At 43.8% G+C, this 22,341-nt stretch overlaps 1 protein-coding gene across 1 annotated transcript in view; it reads right to left on the bottom strand.

Moving 5' to 3' along the window:
• Positions 1-21,578, bottom strand: part of GLDC (glycine decarboxylase) — a 49,459-nt gene extending 27,881 nt beyond the window's left edge. Inside the window, 7 exon segments of the mRNA XM_086629588.1 lie at positions 434-581; positions 1,276-1,353; positions 4,284-4,448; positions 12,098-12,233; positions 21,155-21,233; positions 21,344-21,496; positions 21,498-21,578. Of these exon segments, the coding sequence (XP_086485714.1) occupies positions 434-581; positions 1,276-1,353; positions 4,284-4,448; positions 12,098-12,233; positions 21,155-21,233; positions 21,344-21,496; positions 21,498-21,578 (840 nt within the window).
• Positions 21,579-22,341: the final 763 nt, after the last annotated feature.

Raw genomic sequence — 22,341 nt, 5'->3', positions numbered from 1 at the left:
GCAATCAGCCCCTTTCCTGAACGAAGAGTCTTTGCACAGCAGCTAGGCTGGAACAAGATACTGCTTCAAACCGTGCTTCAAACTTGCACAGAGCTGCGGTGCAACGATTGTAATCATAGAATCATAGAATCGTTAGGGCTGGAAGGGACCTTCAAAGGTCATCTAGTCCAACCCCCCTGCAAGGAACAGGGATATCTCCAACTAGATCAGGTTGCTCAGGGCCTCGTCCAACCTGGCCTTGAATGTCTCCAGGGATGGAGCATCCACCACCTCTCTGGGCAACCTGTTCTAGTGTTCTACAACTCTCAATGGTTATCAATTGCACGGAGCTGAAGAGCAATACTTTAGATGGTGTCTTACGTAACAGTTTCTATGACTATGGCCGTTCGATGCATCAGATTGACATCTGTAAGGCCAAGAAAATTTACTTTACCCCGCTCTGATGAGCTCTTTCAACAAGTTCAGAGAAGTCTTCCACCTTCCCTTCAGTGTCCGGATACTGAAACAATGCTCCACTGACATCCTTTCCACTGAAATCCATCTCATGGGGTAATCTGAGCTCAGTAATAACACCTGTATAACTGGAAAACAAAAACATGCAGAAGACTACATATTCAAACCACTTCCTGCCTTGCAGCAATATGATGTTTTCATGAATTTATATATGACTTTTTCCTTTAGCCTGCATAGAGCTGACCTGCTTTGCAGCACTAAACATTGGGAAAGTTTCATGTCATGGTATACAGTACTGAAGAATAATTGCACTTTATATCATCATCAGAAATATGGAGCAAAGCAGAGCAGAGGAAGCATAAGCTACTTGATATCACCATTTTGCTGCTTTAGCGTGTTTAACTTTGAGAACCAAGTCAAATTTTTCGAAGATGGTTACTTTAAACTGTAAACTTAAAATGGATTTACTTTCATTAAAAGAGAAGTTTTGCTATCTCGGGTAATTCATTTCCTAGTTAAAAAAAAATGACCAGACTGAATTCAATAACCAAGTGTATATATTTGCACAAACAACTTAGGGGCAAAATTAAATATTTTCTTTTGATCAGATGTTTAGTCTCTTTTTAAACATCTTTAATTACTTTGCAGTTGCATTTGAATGAAAAAGCAGAAGCAATGCCAAATGTTAACAGATTTCTGTTTCTGTTTCACAAAGAAAGCATAATCCTATATTCTAGAAACGTCAGGTATACAAAGAGACACAGACGAAAAAGGATTCAATGTAAGTGAAAAGATATGGTGGAAAATGGAGAAAAACTTTACTTTGCTCTAGTTTGGACCACTGCTATAGTTTGAGGGTGGCATCGGGCATCTACATAAAACTTCCTTCTTTTGTTGTGCCTGTTAAAAAGAAAAGGGAAGAAAGAAGAGTCATATATCAAGAATATATTGTTTTCATTGAAGACAAAATTAATTGTTTTTCTAAATGTGAGCCTTCGTAAATTAAAAGGCAGTTGTAAATTTTGGTTATCATAACCAAACGAAGTGTAAGATTGAATGATGGTTCTGGTCCATTTAAAATAAGAAAGTTCATTTCAGAGATTCAAATGAGATTCCTACGTGACAAAATTCCAAACAGACTATGAAACAGAACACGGAGCCGGCTTACGAAACTGCAGGAACGCCTCCACACATACATACTCTTCCAAAGAAACACAGCTGTGGTCTTTAGTAGAGTTTTTCAGTGTTGCCCAGGAGAACCAAACATGAGCCATCAAAGTAGTAACATGGAGACTAAGACAATAAGACAATTGCCTAGTTTTCTCTGGTAAAAATTGACGGTCTGAACAACGGAACAGGTACAACAGTCTCTGCTGGGTAATCTCCTTCCTGCCATGCAGCCTACAGCGACCTTCAATCACCTCTCAGATTTCACTTGATTCGCAGATCCCTTCCAAACGCCCCTACAGTACAGATCTCTGAAAGCAAATCTGGGTGTACCAGCCACTTTCACTTTCGGGAACTTAGGACTGACGTAGTTCACCAGTTTTTAAAGCTCTTTTTAACCACAAGCGCAAAAAAAAACCCACCCCACAATCCACATCTTTGGTGCTCATGGACAGAAGAGATTCGTGCCACAGACTGTCAGGTTATGCAATAAAAGGTCCCCTGCACCCCCCAGCGAGGCGATGGCAGCTGGGGGAGCCCCAATAACTGCCCACCCTGTCCCTGTGGCTCCCAGACCCATCACGGGAGACATCAACCCATCGGAGACCCATCTCCACAGGAACAGAGGAGCACAGAGGCCCCCCAGCAAGTGGGAACTCTAATTAATTAATTAACCCAGACACACTGTCTGCCCCCACCCCCCGCCCCGAGAGGGGAGACATTATGGGATGCAGGGGAAGAGCATATTTGGGATTACAAGGGCTTATTATGAGGTGTTTAGGGGCAAGAAGGACACAGATAAGTGATTCTGGGGGGAACAAGTGTAAGAAAGTGAGAGGGCAAGGGGGTAAACAGGGCTAGTCACACACAAAGAGTTGCTGGTTGAGGCACTTCCACCCAACTAGTGCAGCCTGTCCTCTCTTCTTGCTAAATCCCCTTCTGATTCCTTTCACGAGTGAGAGGACTCCGTACTCCGGGAGGCAGGGTGGGTGCATATGGCTGTCTGGGTGCCAGCAACTCGAGCCACATGTCCATGGCGCAGCAACTGGAGTCACTGGAGGGAGTGGGCTTCAGTGCCAGCCGCTGGAGCGGCACCTCAGCCATCGGTGGTCTGTGGCAGCAGCCGCTGGAGCAGGTGTGTGTCCGGGTGCCAGCAGCTGGGCTGGTACCACAGGATGTCCACGTCTCTCTGTACTGGAGAGCCCAGCAATGGACACAGAACTCCAGGTGTGGCCTCCCAGTGCTGAGGAGAAGGCAAGGATCACCACACTCCTCCGAACGCACCCCAGGATACCATTCACCGCCTTTGCCACCAGAGCACATTGCTGGCTTGTGTTCAACTCGGCATCCCCCGGGACCCCCAAAGGCCCTTTCTGCAAAGCTGCTTTCCAGCCTGTCGGCCCCGCCATGTACCCCTGGGGCTGTTCTTCCCCGGGTGCAGGATTCCCTCTGGTCGAGCTTCACAAGGTTCCTGTCAGCCAATTTCTCCAGCCTGACAAGGTCCCTCTGGTTGTCAGCACAACCCTCTGGTGTATCAGCTCCTCCTCTCGGTTTGCGTTACCAACAAGTTCGCTTGTTGACCATCCGGAGCACTAACTGGACCCGAGGTTGCCCCTGGGGTACATCATTAACAACCGGCCTCCAACTGGACTTGGTGTCCAGTTTTCAGTCAACCTCGCTCTCACCTCATCCAGCTCATACTCCTACAGCTTCTCTGTTGGGATTTAAGGGAGACCATCAAGGTAAACAACACCCACCACTCTCGCCTCATCTACCAAGCCAGCCATTTAAGCGCGGGAAGTTACCAGTTGGCCAAGCGTGCCTTCCCCTGTGTGAATCCATGCTGGTGACTCCTGATCACCTTCTTGTCCTTCACACTCCTGGAAATAGTTTCCGGGACTAGCAGTTGTTCCATCATCTTTGACGGACTGAGGTGAAGCTGCCTGGCCACTAGCTCCCTGCACCGTCATTCCTGCCCTTCCTGAAGACAGGAGTGACATTCGCTCTCCTCCAGCGCTGAGGCACCTCTGCCGGTCGCCACAATTGTCCAGATAACCAGGAGTGGCCTCGCAATGACAGCGGGCAGCTCCCTCAGCACTCACGGGTGCATCAGATCAGGGCCCACAGACTCATAGAATCACAGAATGGTTAGGGTTGGAAGGGACCTCAAAGATCATCTCTTTCCAACCCTCCTGCCATGGGCAGGGACACCCTCCACTACACCAAGTTGCCCAAAGCCTCATCCAACCGGGCCTTGAACACTTCCAGGGATGGGGCAGCCACAGCTTCTCTGGGCAACCTGTGCCACTGCCTCACCACCCTCCGAGTAAGACACACTCATGTAAGTTCTGTTTGTTCAGGTGTTCTCCAACCTGACCCTCCTCCACCAGGGGTAAGTCCTCCTTGCTCTAGCCTGGTCCCTGATCTCTAGGTCCTTCGGTTTCCTCAGGCCTTACACATCTGAGTTGAACATTTGCATCAACACTGGGAACTTCTCTGGGGGCTTCATAACATGGGCTACAGCTCTCTAGTGATTCGCTCGCAGCGAAAAGACCACACTCAACTTCGTCCCGCTCACCTATCCATGCCTACACAGGAGAGACGCTTTTCAAACTCCAAAATCCCTTCCTGCTGTGATTTAACCACGCATTTACACACAGTACCTGTGGCACAATTGCATGGCTTCTGCTGCAGCTGTCCCCTCGTCCAGCAAAGACGCGTTAGCCACGTCCATTCCCGTGATATCGCACACCATAGTCTGGTAATTCAGCAGGCTCTCCAGCCTGCCCTGGGAGACCTCAGGTTGGTAAGGAGTGTACTGGGTAACCCTGCAGGAAGAGAATTCTGAGGTTAGGTCTAGGAAAATAAATGTGCAACAGAATTATGCCCACGTGTAACTGAACTATGTCACAGGAAAAATACATTGTAAAGCGTTAATTCATTAACATGAAAGTTTGTTAGAAAACACTTGTTTTTAGATGACTGTAATTTATTACTGTCCTGGGAGCCTGAAAATATTTTCTCTTTTGGTATTGACCTGGCTTTTTACAGCAGAAGAATTCTATTTCTCCATTTTGAAAAGAGAAATTACTTTTAAAGCAGAGGTGTGAGTGCACCTTGGGGACGGGAGAGAGGAAGTAGGCACTGCGCGAGGAAGAATTGAGTCAAGTCACAATATCCAAATGAGAATGCTTAGTCCAATCATATTTAGGTATTGCCATAGCCTTTCAATACTCTTTCTAAAGCCCTTTACTTGCCAAGTCCTCTCCACTCTTACAGGAGGAAAGGCACACAGCATTTCACAAGATCAAGCTCAGAAATACGCAACTTCCTGTGAAATGACTGTTTCCATTTACGTTAGTGAAGGGAAGTGAGACTGATACGAGTTTTATCTGTTGTCATTTGGAGAACAAAACAGCAGAGGCAACATAAGCAATTCCCTAGAAAAGGCAACAATCTAAGGGAAACACTCTGTTGTAACAGCCCAGGAAAAAGAAAGCAGCATGGGTCCAGGGATGAAAGGCAAGAACACAGATCAGACTCTCCTCTCGCTGCTGGAAATTTCGGTACTGGACTCCACGGCGGTTCAGGACAGACTTTATGCCAGTTTGAATTCAGAATAGTGGCCAGAAACAAGTGATAAGTGAGAACACTCGTGGCCTCTGTTTTCTAGCGATGATGGAAAACAAGAGTTTGTTTCCTGAAAGGGCAGTACTAAGTCCTAGACTTTTGACAAGGCTTATGGCTGAAGGTATAACCTTTAAAGAGAAGTATTTGGAAGCTCAAATCATGTAAAGTCAACAGAAGATGAGCAACAAAGATTCTGAAAGAACAAGCTGCAGAACCTGTGGTATAGAGCAAGATCAGAGGAGCAACAAAACAGCGATGCAAGAGACATGGTAGGAAAAAAGATCTAAAGAAGAGAATGGAAGAACTAGAAAGGACATAATCCATAAGTGAACTCAAAGTGTAACATATGACGCTAACGTATTTACTGTCTATTTAAATGACACATCTGCTCAAATTTCTCAGATAAACTATTCAGTACAGTGACAGAAAGCAATAGATATATATCAAATTAGATAAATACTGATGATTTTCTCAAATACTGACGTTTTTTCCCGCTTCTTAGCCAAGTCTAGCACTAAACTGCTTATCATCATATACTTGACTGCATAGTTCACAAGTGAGACCATGTCCTGGGCTGCATGCAACATTGCTTGTGTCAGTAGTAATAATTTTTTTTTTCCTCCATGGCTGCTAAAACCAGTTTTCAGTTTGTCGGACAAACTTTCAAACTGGGAGTATAAAGTTTTGTTTTCCAAATGGTCCCCCTGCCCACTCAGTTCTCACCAATCAAAAGAGCTATTCCCAACTCCGTTGCATGAACAATGAGTTACAAAAGAAACTCCTCGATACTCGAAGTTAACAATCTTACTTTCTCATTTTACTTCAGCTACAGGCCTTTTCTTGCATTATAGCTTCCAGGAGGAACTAGAAGTAGACTTATAAGAATTAAAACATTGAGAATAATTGAAATGCATTAGAGACATATTACTTAGTGCGAGAGAAGAAAAACAAAATCAAGTATCATTGGTTAGTACTTGCCAGAATAATCATTTAACAGAGGTGAGATTTTAACTCAAGTTGAGTGTACTGGCTTTATTCTTTCTCTCAACATTGTTTCATTAAACCATTACTAATTAGGGGCTGCTGCAAAATGAGAAAGGTATGAATAAAAAAGAAAAATCAATAGTAGAGAAGCAAACCTTCACATCAAACTTGGCTGCAAATTTTGCTACAGGACATTAAAGTTGCAGCTGTTCATGGGGTGCAAAATTCTTTATTTGGTTTTCAAATACAAGGCATCTTTCTTAAGATATGAGTAACGTTCACAACTCCTTACTTGATGAGAATCCCCTTTCCTAAGATTTCATCTCATATAATGAGAGGTAGACTTTGCGATGAATGCTTCAAAGCACACCACTCGAAAGAGCTACTCAGAAACCGACTACAAAAGCCTCAAGAATTTCAACTCGTATTTTCTGCTCAAATGATTTTTTAAATGAAGTTTTCATATGGGTAAAATAAATAAATCTATTCTTAAACTGCTACTAAGTAGCTGCTAATCTGATGGTTTCCTTGAATAACCTCAATCCTACCCTACATAGATGAGACAGTACACTATACTATAAAGCAGAATTAATTAAGCTTTGTGGTTTTGATGTAATGCTTTTGAATGGTAAAAACAGTTGAAGCAAAACCAACCGATTTCAGAAAGGATGGAAAAAATTTAACCAAGAAATACTGAATTCCATTATTACTGCAAATTACAGTGCATGAAGTTTAACAGTTGTACAGGTAAAGACACCTTTTATAACATAAAAACATTTATTTAAACTGTTGGGTTTGGGGGTTTGTTTTGAAGGTTGTTTGGCACTGTCTAAGCATCTGAATCTTTTAATATAATAATTCTACTTCTCCACAATTTCTTCAAATAAAACAGCTGGCTTTAGCCTGCAGTCTGACTTCTGCCTGAATCTATACCACACATTAAGTGACTTTCCAAAGTCATTTAAAGGCAAACTCTTTGAAAGTAAAAGTAATTTCTAAAGTAAACTTTCATATAAATCGAAACTCTAAAAGGCAGACTAAACCATCTCTCATTCAAAACCCCCTTCTCTTCTGCTTAGGTTTGTTCCAGTGGCTATTCTGCACACATAATTCAAGTCCAGTACCAACGACATTAAACTGAAAAGCAAGAATTATCATTGTGGCAAGGAACACCACTACAAACTGCCTCTTGTTCAATCAAACTGGAGGAAAATGTCATCTCAAATTGACATCTGCTCTGACCAAAAGTACTTCTGCAGACAAACGCTCCCAAGCTAATTAAGGCAGACAGGACATGGCACAAGAGAAACCTTCTATGAGAAGTTGGTGGCGTCTTTCCTGAGCCAGTGTCTGACCTTCAGGAGTTCAGTAGTAAGTGGCTTCAGTTTTTGTAGCTTTCATAATTCTTTGCTTTAGTTTAGTGTTTCACTCTTTGCCGCATCCTACTCTCAAAAACACTTGTACCAATACTAACTTTAAGATATCAATGAAGGTTTTAACAGAAAACTTGGCATCAAAGCCACAGGGACCTAGGAAGCATGCTGCCAGCCAAAAGCTAGGCCACTCGTCAAAAGACCTGGCTTATGAAAGAGCAGAAGCTTTAGTTCTTGGGAGCTGTGCTTGTTCTAAGTTAAGCTACAAACCAAAAAGTCTACATATTAACTGCAAGATTAACAATTATGGTGTGTTTGTATCAAAGCTAGCTCTTGCTTCCACGCAAAGACTCAAAAAACTCCATTACCAAGCAATACTCAATGAACTAGTTCTTGATTAGTGTTTGTAGGTGTATAGTCAATAAGATCTAATTTATTTCTTAATATAATTCTTAAGTGCCAGCAAACAGTTCACCATGTATCTTCCTCAGTGATTTTTTCTATACTTTGATCGAATCTCGGAAAAGTTAATATATTCCTAATCAACACAGTACTTTTATCTTGTTATAAATTATGTTCTTGCAGTTCAAGACACCTACAAGACAAATCTCACACAAAAGCAGAGCTAGCATTGATTATTGATCTGGATTTTCAGTTACACAGAGTGTTATTTTTGAGATCTGACAATTAATAAAATGAAACGAACTTAAAGTATTAAGACAGACCATTAATACCATTAATAGAATTTAAAATCAGCACACACGAACCACAGAAAAAAGATAATTCACACGTCTGACAACACTGGAAAACGGAGACCGAAGTTCAGTCATGAATACATGAAATTATTAAATTATCTGACTTTTATGTACTGGACATCACTATTATGGTCAAAACTGAAAGAAAAAAAAGCTGTATTTAATTAAAAAAAAAAAAAGCCGTATTTAATTTAAAAAATGCTCATATATAAATACTGCAGTATAGAAAGACACTAAAGTGAAGCTGTAACAACTAGAGGCCATCCAACTGCAAGCAGTTCCATCCAGCCTGTAAAACTCCCGAATGCCATACTGCATATAGAGTTCCAGATGCATTACTCGGCCCTTTATGTATCTTTGAAGAGCAGTTATAAGAATGTTCCTAAAACAGCATCTTACCTACGGGTTTGAGAAAGCTGGATAGCCTTATGATAGGACACAGAGATACGCCAGCTTCTACTCGAAGCATAAACACTGAATTTGCTGCTATTTTGGCACGCTGTGCAGCTGCTTGTGCAACTTTCTGTATCTTGTCTGCAAGTAGGAACGAGCTGTGTAATGGTTAAATCAGATTTTTGCACGGTATGCAGTAATTTTCAGAATGCAATGTGTAAGTGCCAAGTGCTACTAGCTATCAAGTTTAAGAATTTATGCTATTGATGTAAAGATTGCAGGTGCCCTTGGTACAGGAACTTTTTATTACATATTTAATGTCTGGCAACAGAGGAATCAAGTGAGCTGCACCTTGGAGACCTCTGTATCGTGCTCCATTACATGGTATTAGTGTGACCTCAAGGGTCTGATAGGTATTTTCATCCATTCCAGCCTCAAAAATAAATACTACACTGTTTTGACATATATGTTAGTAAGAAGCCTATGTGTAAGCTGATTTCAGAAACCAAATATTCTTCACATCTTCAGTCATTCATTTATGTTCACGGCAGGGCCCAGAATTAATTTGGTATGCTACTAGGGAAAGAGTTCAGCACATTGGGCGTGAAAATATTTAATTAATATGCTAATATGGGGTACGGCAGAATAAGAACCATGCATCCACACCAGCAGACAGATGACAAGTTGAGGGGGTCAATATAATTGGTGGTATGCTCCAAAATAAATACTTCTGCTTAAATTTTAGATTTGAGCTGTGTTAAGGATAAAGTAAGTAACACACTGACCTGCTGTTTATTTGCTTGGAAAAAACAGGCTAATATTTTTGCTAATATCAACGAAGTAGTGTACGGAAAAGACTTCCACCCCATGTTAGCATGGAATTGTTAGTCACTGATTGCTACAAGATGTTAGCAGCCAGTAACCAAGACCAAAAGGAAATCTAGTATCAAAAATAAGGGACACTTATCCTCTACCTTCTGTGAAGAAGTCAAATCTCTCACATAGGAGACTGGAATTTTAACTGCAGCATTTCAGGTCCACAGCAGAAATTTCTCAGCTTGTTCTCTTGCTTCCAATCAAAGCGCTCTTTGGATAAAACGTTATCGGAAAAATATCTACCCCAAGTGCTTTGAAGTATCTTCTTTCATGAGAACAGAAGTAGTTAAAATGGGATTCAGACGTCTTTCAGAAAAGGACGCCTGCACTTTCCCAAAGCTACCAGCACAAGAAACACCGGAGCGCTGACTTCCCGGGCACTGAACAGCGCGTCGTTTTGGTCAGACAGTTTCATCTCACAGCCATTCAGCTATTCAGCTTTCATTGTGAACAGAGATACTGCAGGTCATCGTCCAAGTACTTCGAGAAGTGTTGCAACTCCAACAGTGTTGAGTATTTTCTTAACAGAACCTGAGATTTGGGAAGACTTCTGTGGTAATCTTCCAAAGAAGGCAGCGCGGGTCTCATTTTCAGCCAAAACCACGTTTTGTTCTGAGCAGTTTCCTCCTGACATCTACCCCTTTGCTTCCCGCCTCCTCCGAGCAAGTCCAAGCATCCTAAATACTGTGAAGTCCTTCACTTTCATGCTCACGGACTTCTAGGAACAACCTTTCACAAACTTGCACGGAGTCGCAACGCAGAGCTTGCTGCAGCCAGCGCCAAGCACTGAGAAGCTCCGAGTGACGCGAGAGAGGCAGAACTGACCCAGAACAAGAAGCCTGCCCGTGCAGCGCTCCCCTTGCCGCTGCAACGTGAAGTGTGGTAGCACGGAAAGTGCTACACACCCAGCAGATGTAAGAAGAGGTTTCATCTCCTAAACAGCTTCCAGCAAGCTGGTATAGCTGTTCTTGCACACATGCACATAAACATACGTCCCCTCCCCAACAAACCTTTGAGCCTTCGCTAGCCATCTAAAAATCTAGCTTTTAGCCGTCTAGTTTGACTTTACTGGACACTCCGAGAACAAATTTTTGGATAGACTCTCCCAGTTGTTTCATTAATACTGTATAATGTTCTAGGATTTAAAAATAGGCAGGTCATTTTTGTCCACTTACTTTTGAACTGTCCTTATTTTTGCCTCTAGCAACGGATAATTTGGTTTGCGGGACTGCACTGAAATATTTAGATTGCATATATTGCGAAAAGCGGGTGAGGATAAGGCCAGACAAAACTTTGTACAGATGTACTGCACAGATTCCTTGAGTCCAAACAGTACACCTTTGTCATCAGTTCAAAAGTTTGAGGTGCAAATAGAGCAGGCAAGTCTAAAAATGCACAGACTTGGTGGTCTACAGATATATAGATGCATTTATGGCCACCCAAAGTACAAAAATTACAGCATCTAAGTAACAACAGTTTTTACACTGAATAATTTGACTCTTTGGTTGGTTGGCTGGGGTTTTTTAATATATATAAAACCTTTAAATACTGCTTTTATTAAAATTACTCAGTAATAAAAATGACAGTTATTATTTTAATACAGTACCAAAAAAAGATGTGACTGATAAGAGATAAGAGAACTTCTAAACCAAATGAGACAATGTGAGGTAACAGTGCATTAAAATACTTGCCTTTTTACATTCAAGTAAAAACACCCAGACAAACCAGTAACATTCAAACTCAAGTCTGTCAAACAGGCTGTTCTTCTGCTTATCCCACAAAATTAAATGTCATCTGGGTGATAAGAACAAAGCACAATATCCTCAGCTTCTTCCTAAATGAATTATCAAGTATTGCTGTCTACTGGTTTTCAGGCACCACTGATTTATTTGTTCAGACAAGAATATACTTTACGGATACACATTCAAACTCTTGAAGGTCTCTGGTTTCAAAAAAAAATCGAGAAAGAAATACCAAGAGAAATGCCTTTCCAACTTTCAAGGCTTCTTACTTCCTCACAAGAAAACCATAATCAGAGTATTGCATGCTATTTCACTACCTCCACCCAAAATTGCGTACAGCAGTGGAGGAGGAAGCCAGTTGAAGTCTAGGCAAAAGTTGGGAAATAATTACTTCAGTTTAGGAGTTAACTTCACTGCAATACTTCCTTAAAGCAAACAAATTATTCTTGTTTTAGTTCGTAATAAAGAGGAGCTGTAAATAGACGTTAAAAAAATCAATCAAATATTTTACAGAAAAAGCATCTTCTGAAGTCAAAAGTTTCTTTCTCCTCTATAGCTTCAGCATGAACCACACAGTTCCTACACTTACACACCAGTATCAAATACATGAAAGCCCTAGGCAAAAAAAATAGGTTTGGGTTAAATCTGCCTATGCTCATTCACGAGATGAACTTCCAACGTATATTTCTACATCTGCACTTAAAAATAAAATGTGGTACATTACCATCCTGCATTCTCCAGCAGATTCCGTGCAATGGGCTGAGGCACTGAGCAGTTGTAATAACCCATGCCTATATAGGACCTCCATATCTTGTTCTTGCTTGCAATATTGTGTAGAGTTTCAAGGATTTCATTTTCACCTAGTTGAAAGGAATTATGTCAGAAAACTACAGTTACATATAATGCCAACAGTTTTTAGCTGAAATGTCTTGTACCCTGCGTAAAGAAAAAGCAACATTGGTGATAGAAGTATAGACAGAGGCAGAATAAAGCACAAACCAAGAGCATTAAAGATATAATAAGCTGGTAAAATATTCTAGGAAAGTTTATATTCTGCCAAAATTCTTGAAAATACAACAACTGAAAAATAACAGGGTTTCAACCAACGTAAAAACAATAGTGAGAGAAGCAGCTTGTGGGCAAACAGTTTATGGAGCCCTTTTTGTGCTCAAGCCATGTACATTCCAGGTCTCTTGCACATGCATAAAAATGCATCCCAGAAGGCATCTTCTATCAGCTAAACCTCGCAGAATCAGCACTGGAGGAAGCCTTAGCCATCCACTACTATGATTTAGTGTTTCTTACAGAGCCATAGTTGCACAAAGTGGGTTCACACCAAGCACTCAGGAGTAATTTCTTGGTAGAATTTTATTTTCTTGCATTTTCCCTAAATGGCTGATAAATTGAACTGTTCTTTTAATGGAATTTCAGTATGGTTCACCAGTTTATTTAAAAAAAAAAAAGGTCTGAATACAGTATTTCTAGCTTAAGAAATTCCATTTAAGATTAACTTTGGAACGAGTATGCCAATCTAGCTTGTAGAGATTACAACAGAACGTTTTTGAAGCGTTCAGATGGAAAGTATTTGCATGCCCATCCTCCCCTAACTATGGTTCAGTCTTTGGTCTTGCTTCTACGTACGTCTCAGTGCCCTGAAGGCTGTACAAAAATCACATTCAGTCAACCTGTTCCTAGTAGTCAGTTAGTAATGCCACCCAACATCTGTCCAAACGAAAGATTTACAAACTATTTCAGTACCTGAGGGTGCAGAAAGATGGTCAGCAGGCTGCCTAAGATTATACAGAGAGACAGGCATGCCCAACCTAACGGACCTGGGTGGAATCAGACACCAGTCCTCCTAGGTGAGGGGAGCAGATCTCTTTTTTCTGTTTTTCCCCCTAATCTGACCTCGGAAACTGCAGTGCTGGGGCAGTTGTGCTAAGTTCTGTGCATCCTGCACAGCAACTTGAAAGCCAGCCTTTGGAATATAAGGCTACAAATCACCAAAGCAGAACAGCTGGGGCCCTGGATGCCTCAAAACCTTCTCTCCGTAAGTTACTCCAGCAAGAGAGAGCAAGTCAAAACAATTAATGCTCTGAAATTTGGTGGCAAATCATTCTCTAGGTTTTCAATTAATTTCTTCTGCAGCCATAAACAAGGATATTACAACTTTAGCTCTGATTTCAAAACTCACCTCTCTACTTCCTCTTACTCAAAGTGCTACTTGCACTCCATGTGTAAAGATTGATTTTTAAAAAAAATCTTCTGGTTTTCAATTAGTTTCTTCCACAGTCACATTATACCTTCCACAAAGTTATTTTTTACTCATCTTCGGTTCTCACTTCAAAGTTCGTTTCTTCTCTGCCTTTTACTCAGTGTTACTATTAGATCTAACGTATAAAGATTAATTTCTTGGTTTCAGTAAACTGCAATTTTTTTCTAGATACTCAACAGTCATGTTGTTACTACACTTGAACTCAGCAACATCCAGGGCAAAGTTTCTAAAGCGCAGTGAGCAGCTCTGCTCCCCAGTACTCCTCCCACACAATTTTATTCCAGACAGATGCACTTGTTTTGTTTATTTTCAGTGAGAGTTTTAACACTGTAGAGATCTTCCTCTACCACTTGCAAACCAGAAGTCTGATGAAAGACAACTTGGGTACAGTTTGAGAGGGAGGGCTGTATTCCTGCAGAATTCAAACATGATTTTTTTAAAATGGTAATGAATTTGCTTGTTCAGCTCCAAATGCAGCTGAAGGCTGAAGCTGGCCATCATTTAACTTGCTCACAAGCCCAATGCCACACATAAAAATGCATTTGAGAGTGTGATTTCTGCAGTAAACACATACCACGAATACTGTACTATGTGCCAGATAGTGTTTCCTTTGTTTGCCTGGCCAGAGTTTTCTTCTAGAGAGTCATTCCTCAGCAAATATAGCGAACAACTACCACATGAAGACACTGAACTTGTGCTAGAGCTCTCTGAAATAAACCAGTTTCCAAAGTGATTCACGGCACAAAGCAAGAAGCCAGGTGAGACTTATAAGCAGCTTAAGTAGCAACTAAGAGTAAAACCACATGGCCCCTAGAAGAGCTGTGCTGGTAGATCCCAACACGGAATGTATTTGTAATTATTATCATGTGCTACCTGTGAAGACAGTTACACTACTCGTTTTCATCAGGGTGGTGAAATGCTGGAGGGCACACTCCATCCGCTCCTGCTGCGCCTCACTGACCCTGCTGCTTTGGCCACTGCGAGGGCAACAGCAGCAGTACAGCCCCAATACACATCTCCCACTCTTTGAAGAGACCTGGGATGAACACTCCTTCCCCCATGCCTTACCGTGCCTCGAAATAGCTCCTCGCAGCCAAGAAGACAGCCCACAAGTAGCCGTGCTCCTGGGTAATGGAAGACAATAGCCCTTCATTTGTCTGTACAGCCTGGCCGACCCACGACCAAACGTAAGTCCATGTAGATACACGATGATTTAATTTTCATGAATTCAGTGTTTGCTTTACACTAACATGGTTGTGAATTCAAGCAAAACCGATATAGACAAGGGTGAGGGAAATTAACACATACGCTGGGGTCCAACGACCAGAGAGCAAGGGAACAAAACCTTTGGTAACAGCATCCCCAGCACCCACAGGAGGGGATGGATGGGGGAGATGCAGCCGGGCTCTTCGCAGCAGGGCGCGGCGGGAGGGCGAGAGGCAGCAGCACAAGCCGAAACGCGAGAGGCTCAGGCTGGAGATAAGGAGCCTTTTCTCCATGAGGATAGCCCAGCAGTGGAGATGGGTCTCCATCCTTGAGGTTTTCATGCCTCAAACAGGTGAAGCTCTGAGCAGCCTGGCCCGAGCCTGCCTGGCTGAGGTTGGAGGGCTCCTCAGGTCCCCACCAGCCTGAACAGGATCCTGTGTCTCTGTCAGTAGCTGTATTTCCCACTCCATCAAGCCTAGCTTTTAACTGTATTCCGATAACATCATCTGTAAAAGGGGTCTGACACTTCATTGGTCACTCTATAAATAACTAATGCTAGTATAAAGGCAGAAGAATGCTAACTACAAGAGAGATTTTACGTATGCGTAAAAATTCATTTTCAAATTCAAAATGAAATTGCTAAGTTTCCAGTTTGGTCAGCAAGAGCATCACCCAACCCAGAAAATTACACAGACTTTTTCTGCTGTGTAAAGTATATACGTTAGAGCATGTGTAGTGGAAACAGTGTATCCGTGCAATTATTTATTTACTTATTTAAAGCTAAAACATAAGAAGACTAGTACTTCAGCACATTTCAATACATATGGTTGAAAAAGCACAGCTTGCAGGATGTTATGTTGAGTTACTGATATTTTTTTTCAAACGTCCCCCAGCAACAGGTGAAATAAAGAAGCAATATCTAAAATGGGGAAATAAAACAGAATTAAAAAAAATTACTATGGTTGAGAAATGGTTGGAAACTGACCATCACACTCAAATGTTTGTTTTCAGTTTTTTAAGACAACATAGTTGAAAGGCCTTTATCTTGAATTCATTTTATTGGGGGTACACTATAAATTCATTAAGAACCTTGTCCAGCAAAAAAGAAAATTGCCAGCTAAGTCACTGCAGTTGATCTTTACTCCTCTCATCAACTCATTAGATAATACAATCAAAGACAGTACCCAGAATAAGGTTCACTGATCTTGCAGTACTGCTATCTTAGAACCGTGGAGAAAATCCACTGAGGCTCCTAGTAGCAGTCCTGTGAGGAACACTTCATGACTGCTACACCCACAGGTAGAAAAGGCAAGATGTATCACAAAAATAGTACGAGGGAGTGAATTATCAGATTACAAAATGATAATGCTGTTATTTCTGCTAGTATTTTTATGGTTAGCACAGCAGGCTTGCCTTGAACTTGTGAGATATCTGCAGAATAATATGGTACCCAAGAAACAGAGAGAGAGATCAAGGCAGAAGGAGCAGTTTGAGTTATACAACTTAACACTTACAACACGAAAGGCAGGAAACTATACGTCTGATATCATTTTGTTCACACTATGTCAGAGCTTAAAAAAAAAATCTAGCTTCTGAGATCAAGGAAGCAAGATATTCAGAACAGTTCATATAAGAAAAAAGATTTAAATTTATCTTGCTTTAGCAATTTACTTGATCTCTGTTAAAAAAAAACACAAACACACACACAAAAAAAACAACAAAAATCAGATTATATTGAAGCAGAACAGTTCCAAAGCACTGTCAGACATGTAATAATGCTGCAGGACACCGCAAGAAAAGTGCCTGTTCCAGGTGCTGAGTCCGACCACCACCTTCCCAAACTGGAAAGCCAACACCACATATTGCCCTGCCTCCTCCTCCTCCTCTCGCTCAGGCCACCTGCACTCACCCAGCCCATCTGGGCAGCAGAGGCAGCCCGAGGATGCTGCAAGGAGCAGAAAGCATGCAGAGGCTGAGAGCCAGCGACTCGCCTGCCCTTCTCCATCCTATCCCCAAGGCTTGCTGCCTTCAGAAGGAGAAGCAGCAGCCCAAAAGTGCCGTGAGGAGCAAAGCATGAGGAGCACAGTGTCACCGGTGGTAGAGCAGAATCCTGCACCACTTGTGGCAATGCTGTCGAGGATGACAATTGCCACTGCGATAGGCGTCGAAAACATAGTGCGGACTCCAGCAGCAGGGAATGTGAAATGACTGAATCAGCTCTAAAAATCTGACTGATGTTAGGAGCTGACTATAAATTCATCCAGAATTAATTTTTAAGCAGCATTCTAAACGCAGAATAGTAGCTAAAGTAGATTTAACTGCATGAAGAGCAGTGAAATCTGAAGATAGAAATAGTCCTTCTTACGATGTGAGTACTTGCGAGCAATACCGCTTCTAGAGCTGTTTAGAGTGGAGACCCAAACAGTCTCCTACACAGATTTTGCAAACTAATGTTTACAAATTCTAAAATTCGAGAATGTAACTGGGAATATTCTGGGGAAAAAAAAAATCATGGCAGAGTTTGTAGACTCATTTTTTAAATTCAAATCCTGAACAAAAAAACAGCAGAAATACATAACATATGTACAAAGTCTACCCATTAAATAAAGAGGGACATACAATGGCAGCATCGTGGAGATAACTACAACTGATGCAGACAATGGGTTTGCAGGGATAAAAGAGAGAGGATTACTCTTCTGTAAGACGACCCACTCCAGTGATCTCAACTGGGTCAATCACTACATACGTGGTAAAGCACCTTCAATACCTAAAGCAAAGCTGATTGCTAAAGTTTACTTACTGGGACAGCGGGGAAAAAGCTCTGTAATACCAGCTGGTCGCAATTAAGCATCAAACACACGTCTAGCTTCGTTGTAAATATTGACTGAACAGAAGTTACATGCCAAAATAACTTAACTCCCTTAACTTCCCTTAACTATATCTGCAGAAAAAGCTGCCTGTAAAAAAGTCCCCCCTCCAGAATCAGTTGAGGTACAGGACTGGAACTTACTGTTACAGGAAATCAAACACGATGCTGCTTCACACCTTCTGCCTTCGGTGGCACACTCGGGAGGTTTCAACACCACCATCAGTGGGCTCATAGCAGCAGGCACTTTTAAAATGGCTTTTTTTGTCAGAAAAGGGACACAGGTTCCTGTCATATTACATACCAAAGGAAGCAACTTGATTTCAGAAACCTCTTAGCACAAGCTACGTTCCTCCTCTCCTCCACCACCGACCATGTCTGCATAAGAAGAGACCTACCAATACAGGAACACTAACACATACTGAAAAAGCATTTCTAGCTTAGGTGCTCTTGTACCCACAAAGCTCAGCATTTACCAGAATGGCTTTTTCACTCACACATAAGCAAAACAAATGTCCAGTTAAGGCTAGAGGCTTTCTCTCTCGATATATTATATCCTTCAGGGAAGTAATGAAGCTCGAGTCTTCCACTGAAGAGTAAGGCTGTGTGAAAATGTCTAGGAAAGACAACACCACATGTACAAAAAGATTGTGCTTCTACTATAACCAGTGGAATATGCAATATCATTTAAAACAGCTCTTTAATATATGCCACATCCACAGGAGGATTTTATTTTCTTTTTTACTGCTATTGCAATATATTCCTACCGCCACGTGCAATCAAAATTTGAAGACACGCATACACATCAAATGTACACAGCTACAAAAGTTTTAAAAAACTCACAAATATAATTGCAGAGACCTGTGGTACTCACCCAGATGTACTATTTATGGTACGTGCACGGTTTTCTTGGACTGCATACCTAATTCCAGCTGTAAGCATTGACTTCAGTGAGACTTCAGTGCAAGCTCAGCTGTGTTTCCCAATCCAAAGGAGAAACTCGAGCACAGCTGATTTCTTCAACTGCACTCTAACCTGTGGAGTCACTACGATTATGTTTTTTAACTGAAGTTATACAGAAAAGTAGAAGTGTCTATTTAAACCACTACGAATTGCTGTATTAGAGATTTTACAAATGCTGAAGTTGAACAAGACGCTTTGAATTGCCTTGCCCTGTTCTCTCACTGCATGTATGAGTTTAGCGGGGGGTGGGAGCAAAATTGTCTTCGTACAAACAGAAAGAACATGTCTAGAATACAGTTCCCAGTTTTGCTACTTCCCTTTAATACAAAGGATGTGATGGAGAAATAACACATATAAGAAATCTCATCCTGGAGATTGGAAAGAGCATTCTCTCTAATGGTACATTAACAAGAAAAAAAGTTTTACTCAGACTACAGTGTCCTAGGTACAGGATGTTAAATGTGAAGTTGCACAACTTTTAAGCTGAGGCTTTTAACTTTTCTTTTACAAACTGTGGAGTTTTCTGCTACCAACACAGTGGAAAACTAGTGACAAAAATCTACGCATTAAATCACAAAAAAACAGTTAGTTCATCACACTGGCTGCAGAAGAAAAAGCAGCAGTGTGCAGAAAAAGGTTTTCTGTACCTCATGCAAGCATCTCTTTTGAAAACTCACTGTTGCATGCTGTGCAATGTGAGACTCTGCATCACAGTCACACTCTTTCAGAGTTCACTCTAAGGGAACAAGAGCAGCATAGCAAGTGGAGCAAAATGCCAGTGAACTAAACACACTGTTAGCTAATGAGGTCCTGTCGCGTAGCGAGAACTTGCACACAACAGAACATCAACTAAAGCACAGCAACACGGGAAACATCCACCTCAAAACTGCTATGCAAATCAGCATGAGAACACATAAAACTGCACAAAGATTTTGACTTATGTTGACATCATCGGTTCAGTTTTCAATAATGTACAATTATTTCAATGCCCAACTGTACTGCATCACTTCCATGTGTGTTTTAGTAACGTAAAACTTTGTAACAGTAAACATAAAAAAACAGAAGAAAGGTTTTTAGGAAGTAAGTGAAAATCACTTAAGTGAAAATCACTCATCTGTCAGGGAGTAGCTTCATTAAAATATGTTAATTGTAAGAAAATACACCAAGTAAGACCTTCAGCAGTTATACAGACAGAAGGCTGTGACTAAATTCCACTTCCCTACACCCCCCTCCCCATTTTGATAGGATGGGAAGTTACCAAAAACCAAAATACCACTGCACCAATAAAACCTTTTAGATGTAGAAACTTTCAATCAGCACTGTATGGCTCCCGGCTAGAATCTGCCTCTTCAGGCTCTAGTTTTCCTGGCTGTTCATTGTGGCACTGCCTCCGGCGTGTGATGTCATCTTGGAGCAACCAGATTGAACTGGCCGGGAACCTCACCGGAGCTGCAGGCCTGAAGTTGAACTCAAATTACAGCGCACGGATGAGCAACGAAAAAAAGCCAGCGAGAGGGACCATATTTTCTACAAATCAGGCACAGGATCTTGACACAAACATACAGTCAATACTGATGCAACTGACTCCACTACCTGAAGGCTCTCCGCCGAGCTCTGTCAGTTCCAGGGGCATTGTCTAGCTAGGTGCATTGTTAAGTGCTGCTTTCACTCAAGAGATTCCCAGCGTGATGCTCACAGATAGCTACCGAGATCGCAGCTATGCCGACAGGAATCTTGCGCTGTGATTGCTCGCTTTTAAAAACGTTAATATCTGCAAACTCATCAAATCACACCAAGTTTCCTACAGCAATCTGCTGAATTCCTGCAGTGCCACAACGGCTGGCGCAGACGGTGTGTATTCCTGCAGATAACCCATCCCTCTCCACCAGGCAGATCCCAAACACGAGCCATTTGTCCGCTGTGTATCCATTGCACGCGGGCACGGGGTTGGCACGTTACTGGAATGTGCAGGTTATTATCGGGGGGGGGGGGGGGAATAACAAAGAAACCCCGCAGAAACACAAGAGCCGACAAAAGACGGCGGCCCGTCCGAAAACACCGTCCACACTAAGGGCACGATTTCTGGCCGCACTCTTCCCTCCGTACCCGATTCCTGGGACAAAGTGAAGGCGCCTGAGCTCAGAAACGGTTTTCCAGGCAAGCTCTGTCCGCCGCACACGTTTTCCTGCCCATTCCCAACAGGAGAGCAAGAAGCGCAGCAGCCGGGCTGCCCCACCGGGTGAGCCTGTGGGGACGGACGTGCCGGTGGCGGCAGTGCCACGCTTATTTCAGCCTTGTCCTGCACTTCGCTGCAGCGGGGAGACCTGTTCGCGGGAACACCCGAGGGCGGGGGGATGGCGGGGTGGGGGGGGCACCCCCCAAGTCCTGCCCCGCGGGAAGGGCAGGCAGGGCTGCGCCGGGGTGGGGGTGGGCAGGGGGTCCGGGAGCGCCCGGGCCACGCGGTCACTTACAGACATGGTCGTCCATCCTCAGCGGCCCCCGCAGACGGATGCTGGCCGGGATGGTTTTATCCATTAGCTCCTCGACGCTCTGCAAAGAGGCGACCGCGCGCCGTCGTTACGCCCCCCACCCCGGGCTGGCACAGCCCGCACCGGGACGGGACCAGCCGCGCCGCCCCCTCCGCCGCGCACGGCACCCACCTGCACCCCGACGGCTCGCAGCATCTCCCGCTTCTCCCGCTCCCGCGGCCCGATGTGCCGCCGGGAAAAGTCATCGTGCCGCGGCAGGAGCTGCTCGATGCACCGCGCCGCCTCGCCGCCGCCCCAGCGCCGCTGACCCCCCCCCCGCCGCCGCCGCCGCCGCCGCCACCGGCCGCAGGTGCCGCGGCGCCCCGCGGGCCGCCAGCCGCCCCCACCAGCGCCCGCAGCTCTGCATGGCCCCGCCGCTGCCGCCGCCGCCGGGCAGCCACACTTTGTGTGCGGGGGGCGGTGCGGCGCGGCCCCCCCTCGCCGGCGCCAATGGGGCCCGGGGGCGGCGCCGCGCTCGCCCCGCCTCGCCACCACCTGCCCGCCCCCCCGGGCCGCCCCCCCGGCCCTGACCCCTCGCTGCCGGGCCCCGCCGCCGCCGAGCATCCCCCCCCCCCCGCCGGGACCGGGCGGAGAGGTCGGGGCGCGGCGGTGGGCCCGAGGGAGCCTGGTGGTGGTTTTCCGAGGAAACAAGATTTTCCTCCACAAAAGCCTTTTTGGGTGGAAGACAAGGTTTCTGTGTTCCTGCAGCAGAGCCTGGACTTGCTTCCAGGTCACTGGCTGTCGGGGGAACGACAGACGCCGCCTCTACTGCCGTCCCCGGGGGGGGGCGGGCGGCGCCCGCGTTGTCGCTGCTCGGACTCGGGGCGATGCTGCGCTCGGAGGCGCGGAGGTTCCCTGGAACCGGCTTTTCCCTGCTCCGGCTCCGCGCCCCCGAGGATAATACCAGCGTAGTCACAAACTTAGATCGTCGTTTCTATTAAGAGACGAAGTGCGGCAGCGTTGAGGGTGCGCGCTTTCATCAGCGTTTAAATACAGTAACAATGGAAGGTAAAAATGCATTCCCGAGGCACGCACTGATTTTATTTTAATTGTATAACAGACTTACTGCCTGTCCTCTGAGTTTAATGAGACAACTAATCACTACTTCTGAACCTAAAAATAAGTTTGCT

This window comes from Tauraco erythrolophus, chromosome Z, assembly GCF_009769465.1.
Source record: "Tauraco erythrolophus isolate bTauEry1 chromosome Z, bTauEry1.pri, whole genome shotgun sequence".
In the NCBI taxonomy this organism is placed as follows: domain Eukaryota; kingdom Metazoa; phylum Chordata; class Aves; order Musophagiformes; family Musophagidae; genus Tauraco; species Tauraco erythrolophus.
The sequence above is the reverse complement of the archived record's forward strand: the minus strand, read 5'-3'. Positions and strand labels throughout refer to the sequence as shown.